The sequence below is a fragment of the Chrysochloris asiatica genome, unplaced genomic scaffold (assembly GCF_000296735.1).
Source record: "Chrysochloris asiatica unplaced genomic scaffold, ChrAsi1.0 scaffold00010, whole genome shotgun sequence".
NCBI lineage: Eukaryota > Metazoa > Chordata > Mammalia > Afrosoricida > Chrysochloridae > Chrysochloris > Chrysochloris asiatica.
In genome coordinates this window covers 24,270,235-24,281,056 of record NW_006408528.1, presented here as the reverse complement: position 1 = coordinate 24,281,056, position 10,822 = coordinate 24,270,235, and the positions used below count along the sequence as shown (strand labels likewise).

General features: G+C 35.4%; 1 protein-coding gene across 1 annotated transcript in view; it reads right to left on the bottom strand.

Annotated features, from left to right (window-relative positions):
• SEMA3D (sema domain, immunoglobulin domain (Ig), short basic domain, secreted, (semaphorin) 3D) overlaps positions 1–10,822 on the bottom strand; it is a 192,888-nt gene that overhangs the window by 150,074 nt on the left and 31,992 nt on the right. The window contains exon 2 of the mRNA XM_006834337.1: positions 1,455–1,615. Coding sequence (XP_006834400.1) covers positions 1,455–1,615 — 161 coding nt within the window. The remainder of the gene's footprint in view (positions 1–1,454; positions 1,616–10,822) is intronic.

The following is a 10,822-nucleotide window of genomic DNA, read 5'->3' as shown; positions in this document are numbered from 1 at the left end:
CACTAGCTTCTCCTCAAAAACCCTACACACGGTCATTAAGAGTTAGAACTGATTCAATGGCACTTAACAACAACATTGACCCAATTTTTTTTTTTTTTCAGCAAAAAAAGACAAACCGAAAATATGTGTGTGGTTATGTAGGTAGATATAGATGCATATGTGTCTGGGGAAGGCATATGTGAGTAAATGAACATGCATATACAATTGTATCTGGAAGCATTTGTGTGTGCTGTTTATACATCTACATATATAACAAATTACATAGGGAGCACATTTACACAGGCTTTCTAGGCATATCCAAACTACTTGCAGGATTGGTACACTGTGTGAAAAGGCTTGGGACAATGGTCTCAGGAGACAACTCAATTAGCATAACAGTTTACAAAGATAATGTTCTACATCCTAGTTGGTGAATAGCAGCTGCAATCTTAAATGTTTGAGAGCAGCCATCTAGGATACAGCTATTGGTGTCTACTCATGTGTAGCAAAGGTGAATGAAAGAAATCAAAGGCTTAAAGAAGAAACTAATCCAATAAGCTAAAAGCTCACATAAATCACAACATCTTCAAAACTGAGGTCAAGAGAACTAGATGGTGATTGGCTACTATTACAGACTGTTTTGAATGGGAACATAATAGAAGACACCAAAGAATGGGAGAAACTGTAGAACAGAACTCATATTCCTAAACAAGACCAGATCTACTAGAATAATAAAGACTAAAAGAATCCCAGGAATTTCCATCCTAAAATACTCTTTCAACTTGGAATTGAAGGTATTTCTGCAGGTCACCTTTCAGCCAAAAAATGGACTGGCTTAGAAAATAAACAATATCGCCCATGAGTAATGTGTTCCCTTAAACAATTACCTGTTGTTAAGTGCCATCAAGCTGGTTCCAAATAAGAGGATCCAAGTTTAGGGGTTCCAAAAATTGAGTGATGAGTTTGAACCGTTGACCTCATGGTTCAAACTAGCCTTGCAATCCTGTGCATATCCTATAGCGCCACACCAGGACTCCAAAATTAACGATATGAGACTAAATGGTTAACAGTTACTCCAAGGTAAATATGAAACAGCAGGGAGAGAAAGGAAGTTAGTGTAAATTTGGAATCCTTGTGTGGCACTATAGGATAGGCACTATCCTATAGACAGCTAATCACAAAGTCAGTGGTTCAGATCCATCAACTGTTCCTTGTAAACTCTATACAGTGTTGCTATAAATCGAGACTGACTTAATAGCAACAGAAACAGGGAAAATATTTTTTTTTATTTTATTTTATCATATTTTCACTCTTAACAAAGAACATGTTTATGGCCTTAAATTAATAAAACTTTAAAATGTATATGTTGTTTTTTAACATAATTGGTTTATTGCATTTGACATTGTGCCACTTAACAAGACAGAAGGAAAGAGAACAGCTATAAATAAATGAAATATATATTTTAATAATCTGACCTTCTTGAAATTTTTGTTTAAGTCCACCAGACTGAGCAGGAAGATGTGGTCCTTGGCTCCCAGAAGCAGTTTGCCCCTCTCCTCATCTAACAGCAGAGTTTGGAAATCCAGTCCTTCTGCTGAACCCAAGAACGGAATACAGCTATTTGAAAGCAGCAAATCTATGGGCAAAGAAAAGAAGGAGGAAAAAAATTTAACAAGGTAAATATTTACTTGCTACAATACACATAGTACACCACTTTTTAAATACATGTATAAAAGATGGAAGTTCCAATTTAGAGCTATGTAAACAATATAGAGTTCTTGTTGTTGTTGTTGTTAAGTGCCATCGAGTCAGTTCTGACCCATAGTGACCCTGTATAGGGTTTCTGAGGAGCTGCTGGTGAGTTTGAATCACTGACCTTGTAGTTCGAATGGCTTTGCAGTCTGGCGCATTAACCCACAGTGCCACACCAGGATTTCTGAGCATACACTTATTTAGAAATATATGCAATTTATTATAGCTGCATGTTATTGACAGAATATTTATTTTAACTATAAAAGTACATGATCTTAAATGTATAACATGCAGATACAAAAAATGGAAAGTATTTCACTATGCTGTTATAATTTAGCTATAATGTATAGAATGTAACTATAATAATGTTTGCAAACTGACAGAATTAATCAGTATATTCAAAATAAGCATCAAACTCAGTGTGCGATAAATCTGTGATTACCCCCCTCACTTTTGATGGTATTTAAAGGATTGCACAGTACTTGTGGAGGATTATACTGTTTCATACATTCAAATATACTCTTTCATATATTCAGCAAAGAAGATAAATCCAAGCAAAGTGATTCTGTAAGAGATATGACTGTGAACCAGTCACAGAATCAGAATTGTAACACTGAAAGGGACTTTGGAGATCAGTTAAGGTTCATTCATGATTTTATAAGTGGAGATACTGATACTTAGAGAGGTGAAGCCATATGCTCTAAATCTCAAACTTTAATGATGGTAATCCTGATAATAAAACCTAAATTTTCTGTTCCATTTCCAATTTTTCTCTTTGAAACTTGTCTGTAAATTCTATCCTTTGTTTCATTTTTACTGTAATATGGAGTCTTATGTAAATCTTATTCTGGATATCTTTCCATTCTGTTGTTAAATGCTATCTGATTTACAGCAGCCCTGTATAGTTTCTGAAGAGTGGCTGATAAATTTGAATCACCTAGCTTGTGGCTGAAATCCTAGTGTGGTGCTATAGGATAAGCACTGGACCACAAGATTGGTTTGAACAACAAGATCAGTGGTCAAACTCACCAGCCACTCCTCAGAAACTCTATACAGGGTTGCTATGAGTCGGAACTGATTTGACAGCATCTAACAACAATGACAAAACCTTGTAGCTAGCAGTCCTGTGTTTATCCAACAGTGCCACACCAGGACTCCAATTCTGGGTATTCAGGAAAACAAATCTTCAATAGATTTTACCACAGATGCTACCATACCCTCTAATTTTCTACAATCCTAGAGTGTTGAATGCTAATATGGTAATAATATCACTTACTTAGTTTAAGTCTAATATATGCTGTTTTTATTGTTGTGTGCCATAAGTGAATTTCTAGTAATTGTGATTCTGTAGGAGTGAGCAGAACTGCCCCATAGGATTACCTAGATGGTAATTGTTATACAAACAGATTGCCAGGTTGTCTTACAGAGTTACTGTTGAGTTCAGACTGTTGACCAGTCAGTTAATAGTCAGTTGCTTAACTATTGTGCCAGCAGGGCTTCTTTCAGCATACTGGACTTTTAAATTAATTAAATATTTTTAATTAATCCATTATTAATTTAGCAAAAATAAAAAGAGAATGTTTCAGAGATAGACTTCAGTATATTTAAAGCATGATTTTTTTTTTTAATCCTTTTCAACTTCTGGGATATAGATGCTTGAGTATCTTTAATTTAAAGGCCAGTTATTCAAGCATCAACTGAAACTTTATTATTTCACTTCTTTAGCATTCCTTTCTATCTTTTTCTAATCTACAATGGTCAAATGTCATTTTCCTTATTCACTAAACTAGACTTTTGTATTTGTTTTGACAAAATAGAGGCAGTATGCTGAAAACAATACAATACTATTTGAACTCTTAAGTGAGTGTGTCTTCGACAACCATAGATATCTCACTGATATTTATAGATCATACTTTGAATACACTGGGTAGAATTCTGAACTCTATACTAATCATTTTTCTATTATGATAAATATAACTTTAATAATTTTGAGGCCAGAGACACAGTGATAGTATTTCTTAATAACTCTAAATGCAGTAAGCTTATTTTTGTATGGTCACTAGTAATAATCAAATATTTCACATTGATCCTGATCCTAAAGAAGGACTGAGAAGAGAAGAATGGAACAGAGAGATTGTATAAGAAAGATATAATTTAAATTGTTAACAATCTCTCTATTCAATCAAGCAAATCTGCATCTTCTTGGGGATTTCCTCTTGGTTAACAAGTAAGAATGAGATGGGCAAGATGGAAAGTATGTGAGAGAATTTCCAGAAGTATATCTTGATCCACCACACTCATCTGTCAGTTTGTCGTACTGTGGTGGCTTGCATGTTGCTGTGATTCTGGAAGCTATGTCATGGATATTTTCAAATACCAGCAGGGTCACCCATGGTGAAAAGTTTTCAGCTGAGCTTGCAGACAAAGACAGACTAGAAAGGAGAGACAGACTACTTCTGAATTATTTAGTCACTGAAAACCATTTGAGTAGCAGTGGAACAGTGTCAGCACCAGAATATTGAATATTGAAACATGATGAAGAGCACCAAAATATTGTCAGATATAGTGCCAGGAAATGAGACTTTCATATTGGAAGGCAATCAAATTACGAATCAGGAAGAACTGCCTCCTCAAAGTACAATTGACCATAATGTCTCAAATGGAGTAAAGTTTTAGGGAACCTTTCTTTGGTGATGGGACACAACTGAAAATGAAGAGAAACAGCTGTAAGCATTCATTAATAATTGGAATATGGAATGTATGAAGTATGAATCTAGGAAAATTGGAAATTGTCCAAAAATGAAATGGAATGCATAAATATCCATATCCTAGGTTGAAATGGACTGGCATAGGCCATTTTGAATCTGCCAATCACATGGTTTACTATAGCAGGAATGATAAATTGAAGAGAAATGGTGTCTTGCTCATCATCAAAAAGAACATACCAAGATCTGTCTTGAAGTACAATGCTGTTTGTGATAGGATAATATTCATATGCCTACAGGGATGACCAGTTAATACCACTATTATTTAAATTTACACACCAACTACTAAGGCCAGTGATAATGAAATTGAAAAATTCGACCAACTTCTTCAGTCTGAAACTGATCAAACATGCAGGGAACAAAGAGTTGGGAAATGTGGCCTTCATGACAGAAACTATGCTTGTGATAGTATGACAGAATTTTGCAAGATCAATGGTTTTTTCATTGCAAATACCTTTTTTAAACAACTAAAAGGACAATTATACACATGGACCTCATCAGATGGAATACATTAAAATCAAATTGAGTAATTCTGTGGAAAGAGATGGTGACAAAGCTCCATGTAATCAGCCAAAGGGACAGACTGTAAAAAAAACAAAAACAAAAACAAAGATCCATGTCATCAAAGCAAGGGACAGACTGTAAACAGACCATCAATTGCTCAGATGCAAGTTCAGGCTGAAGATAAAGAAAAAACAAGTTCATGAGAGCTAAAATATGACCTTGAACATATCCAACCTGAATTTAGAGATCATCTCAAGAATAGATTTGATGCATTAGAACCTAAAGACCAAAGACCAGAAGACTTGTGGAATGATGTCACGAACGTCATACAGTAAGAGAGCAAAGGTCATTAAGAAGACAAGAAAGATGGAAAAGAGCAAAATGGATGTCAGATAGACTCTGAAACTTGCTCTCCAGCATAGAGATGGTAAGGCAGTAGAAGAAAAATAGGACATATAAAAGCTGAATAGACAATTCAAAAGGTCAGCTTAATAAGATAAAGTCAAATATTTTAATGAAATGTGCAAAGACTGGGAGTTAGTAAATCTAAAGAAAGAACACACTCAGCATCTCTCAAGCTGAGGGAACTGAAGAAAAAATTCAAGCCGCAACGTGCAATAACAAAGGATTGTATGGGCAAAATATTAAATGATGTAGAAAGCATCAAAAGAAGATGGGAAGACTACATAGAGGCACTGTACCAAAAAGAAATGGTCTTTATTTGACTATTTCAAGAGATAACATGTGATCAAGAGACAGTGATACCCTAGGAGGAAGACACAGGTGCATTTAAGGCACTGGCACAGAAAAGGGCACCAGTAATTGGTGGAATACAAATTGAAATCTTTTAAATTGATGCAACACTGGAGGCACTCACTCATCTATGTCAAGAAATGTGGAAGACAGCTTCCTGACTAACTGACTGGAAGAGATATATATTTGTTCCCATTTCAAAAAGAGGTGACCCAGTGGAATGTGGAAATCATAGGACAATATAATTAATACCTTTGGATATAAAATTTTGCTAAAAATAACACAAAAATGGCTGCAACCACACATTTATATAGAATTTCCAGAGGTTCAAGCTGGATTCAGAAGAGGACGTGGAATGAGATATCATTGCTGACTTCAGATGGATCTTGGGTGAAAGCACAGAAAACCAGATACATGTTTACCTGTGCTTTATTGATTACCCAAAGGCTTTTGCTTGTGTGGATCATAACAAGCTATAAAACAACATTGAGGAGAATGAGTATTACAGAACTCTTTTTTGTGTTTGTATGGATTCTGTACATAGACCAAGAGGCAGAACTAGGGAACACTGAATGGTTTAAAATTAGGAAAGGTGTGCACTAGGGTTGTATTCTTTTACCATACTAATGCTGTACAATGAAGCACATAATCTAAGAAACTGGATTAAATGAAGAAAAACGTGGCATGAGCATTGATGAAAGGCAGATAAACAGCATCCGTATAAATGGAGAAAAGATTGAAGTTGCCAAAGACTTCATTTTGCTCAGATCAACCATCGACACTCATGGAAGCAGCAATCAAGACATCAAACGACATGTTGCTTTAGGAAAATCTGCTGTACCACACCTCTTTAAAGCATTCATGAACAAAGATATCACTTTGAGGACAAAGATGCGCCTGACCCAAGCCAAGTATTTTCAATTACCTCATATGCATGTGAAAGTTGGACAGTGAATAAGGAAGACTGTAGAAGGCTTTATGCATTTGAGTTATGGTGGCGAAGGATACTATTAAAAGTACCATGGACTGTTAAAAGAACAAATATGTCTGTATTGGAAGAGGTACAACTAGAATGCTCTTTGGAAGCCAGGATGGTCAGATTTCATCTCTCACACTTCAGACATACTATATCAGGAGGGACTATCCCTGGAGAAGGATATCACCTTTGATAAAGTGGAGGGTCAGAGAACAAGAGTAAGACCCCCAATGAGATGGATTGGCACAGTGTCAGCAACAGTGGATCCAAGTGTAGTAACAATTGTGAGACTGGAGCAGGACTGGGCAGTGCTTCCTTCTGTTGTACATAGGGTTGCTTTAAGTCGGGACTGACTCAATGGCATCTAACTAAAACAACTATCTTAATCCTAGTAATAATTAGAGAAAAGTAGTTTATATAATATAAATCCTTATTATTTCAAATGTTCATAGGTAATTGTCAATTACTTAGAGCCATGCATTACAGTGCTACTTACAAAGTAATGGCAGCATAAGAACATGGGCTTTAACTCCAGACACCTTGGGTAAAGTCTAGCCTTACAACTCACTGACTGTGTGATACAGGAAAATTCACTCAATATCTCTGTACCTCAATTTTCTCATCTGTGAAATGGGAGTAATAATAGAAACCATGTCATAAACCCTGTTGTTGAGAGGATTAAATGAGTTAATATACAAACAGCAATACTCATGGCTGGCATATAATAAGTCCTATGAAGCCATTTTTACTATAATAAGGATCTATTTTTAAATCATGTACAAAATATATTAAAAACTTATTATATTTCCCTTAACTGCATTCATAAATGTCTTAGAACAATGCCTGGCAATTAGGAAAAATTCAATAAATTTTAACTATTATTTTGAATCCTAACAATAAACTGCAATGTAGGTCAGATAAATTCTATGAAGAAGAGTATTATCACATCTTTTTTCCAGGCCGGCGTTTTGCCCCTTGGATTTTTTCATTTTTTTTATGCTATTGGAATAATGTTTAAAAGTTATTCATTTCACAAATATTCATAAGCATACATGTATATGTATGAAGACTGTTGTGGTGTTGTAGGACAAGCACTTGAGAGCTAATAGAAAGGCTGTGGTTCAAACCCATTAGTCTCTCCTTGGAAACCCTATTTAGGGTCTCTATGAGTCAAAACTGACTCCAAAGCACTTAACAAACACATGTATATGTATGTAGATGAAATTTCAAAAGGTTAAGGAAAAGGCCTACCTATAAATAGAGTTTTTCCACATCCTTTTTGAGGCCAATAATTAAATTAAATGTGAAATAAATTCTAATAAAGTTCACAGGCAACTTAACAAATCATTCAAGTAATCTTTAAAAAGATGATATCTGTGCACAATCTTGAAAGAAATATAGAAGTCTGACAGGAAATAGAAGAAAGCTTAGTTCAGGCAGAAAGAGCACCAGAATGTGCAATGGTATACCATTGCATGCTACATTTATGTACTGTGTTTTAATATATCTGTTTTTCTGCAGTGTGAGCTCCTTCTGGGCAGAAATTATGCCTTACTTTATCTTTGTACCCCCAGCACCTAGCTCAGAGGTTGATATAAAGTATGCACTTAAATACTTGTGGAATTGAAGTAGTTCATTGTGGCTGGGACATAGAGAATATGTGTGGGCAGTGAGAAGTGTACAGATAACCAGGGCATCAGATGGCAGGCCAGGGACTTTTGTTATATCAGTGACTGGAAGGCACTAAACATTGTATATAGGAAAGTGAGAAAGACTATAACTAAGTATTAGAAAGAGAAATTGTCTGGTTACATGTTAAGTATGGAAGAGAATGAGGAAATATGGGGATAGTGAGACACCAGACATTTCTGAAAGATAGTCAGTCCCTGAATTAAGGAACCTCTGCCAATGAGAGGAAAAGGGGATTAAAGAGCTTGACATTTCTTTCTTTCTCTTTCTTTCCATTTACTTACATAGTAAGGGAAATAAATGCAAAGTTGCTTAGTCATTTGCTTTATTTTCTTTCAACATAACCAGTTCTATTGGGTTTAGTTTCAAACAAATTTGCCCAGGAAAAGCAGCTGCAAAAATAATTACTAACCTGAGGTATTATCATTTCCAAATGATTTAATGTTGCCCTCTCACAATGTTAGTATCAAAATGATTCAAAGCAAGCTTCGCTGATCTTTTGTAGCCAAACTAAATAATTAGCCTTAGACACTACATGTGAACATTTCGCAGTCTGACGCACACTTTGTGAAAAGACCTTGAGACAAGGATTGGAACAGGTTCCCTCTTCCCCCAAGCAGCTTATCTTTCTTGCAATTCTGCCAAACCAAGCAAAGGCATTTTTATTTCCACAAGATCATCAACAAGAGCCCAGAAAGAAAGGCAGACAGACAGACAGAAAGAAAGAAGGTAAGGAAGGAAGAAAAAAAGTTATCTCTTGAGCATGAATCTTTATACCTAATGCTAATAACCTCCCAATACCTCAGGGACCAGACATGAATGCTTGTTCTGAAGAATGCAAATCACAAAATTTGGCAATATGTTAGAATTTATACAAATTTTAGAACTTTTAAAAATTGTTTTCTTCCAAGTTGGAAATTCTCATGCATGTGATTCAAAATCTTTTCCAGTCTATCAGTTTTTTTTGGACAAGACCTTTCTTTCCAACTTGGATGGAGGGGTGAACATGTAGCTTCAATAGTGCATTCAGGACACGCCCCACCCTTGTTCAATGTCAGCAGCATTTACCTCTTGGTTCTAAATGCCTTCTTTGTTCTCTTTAACCTAATCCACCATAATCACTTCTGTTTTCTTTACCAATTCTTTTCTATCTTTTGTTCCTAGTTTGTAATCTTCCTTAGTCACCCAGCCCCTCAAATTTTTTTCTCTTAGAAAATGCATAACCCAATTATTTCTGAAATAAGTGAAGTAAGGATATGATACAGCCTTTGCTTCAATTGTTCAAGTATGTAAATCGCTGCCCATGATGGATTTTGAAGGATGACATTGAGAAGGTGTTCCTAATACATGATCAGTGAATTATTATAGAAAAATAGGATGGTTTCAAGGATCAATACCACAATAAACAAAGTGAAAATTTAATGTTTGTATGTATATGTGCATTAGAATATCTTACTAACATTGCATTTTCTATAAATAATTAATAATTGTATTTAAAATAATTTTTCATTTTATCATAAGAAATTGAATCACTAACCTCAGAAAATGTGATTTTAAAAGGCAAAGGACTGACTCATCTTAGAGCACCAGCCACTCGGAGCAATTCAGACCCAGACCTGTCCTATGGGTCTTACAGCCAGGCAGAGAGAAAATGTTCACCCATAACCCAAAAATATACTTTATAGATGAATCTGTGACAAAAACAAGAGAACTTAACATAAAAGACCTTTAACTAACTGAAGTCATGAAATGGAAAGAATGTTCTGTAGGTAAGTTCTTTGGAAAGTCAGATAATGCCATTTCGGGTTTCTCATCTCTAAGTGTGATAAAAAATTTAAATGGTCTCCAAGATCCTTCCGATGTAAGAATTCAATGGCATTTGAAACATGTGTACAATTTTGTTAAAACTGAGGAATTACCAAATAACAAATTGTCATCAGCCTATCTACTCCCAACTGCTGCTCTGGTTTCTGTTGTTATGTGTCGCCTAGTCAGTTCTGACTCATAGCAACCCTGTGTAGGGTTTCCAAGGAGCAGCTGGTTAGTTTTGAACCATCAACCTTGCAGTTCAAACTGACCTTAAGGTCCAGTACTTATCCTACAGTGACACACACAGCACCCCTTGGCATACATTATCAATAATACACACCTGTGAAATAAAATGAGCTCACTCTAATATCTTCCTAATATTATCACTTCTATATTAAGATTCACTTCTATAATTGATCAATATTGGTGACTGGAATGCAAATATTGGGTGCAAAGAGGAAGGATCAGTAGTTGGAAAATATGGCCTTCATGATAGAAATGATGCTGGAGAACGCATGATAGAATTCTGAAAAACTGATGATTTGTTCATTAAATACCTTCTTTAGAAAGCATAAGAGACGACTATACACATGGA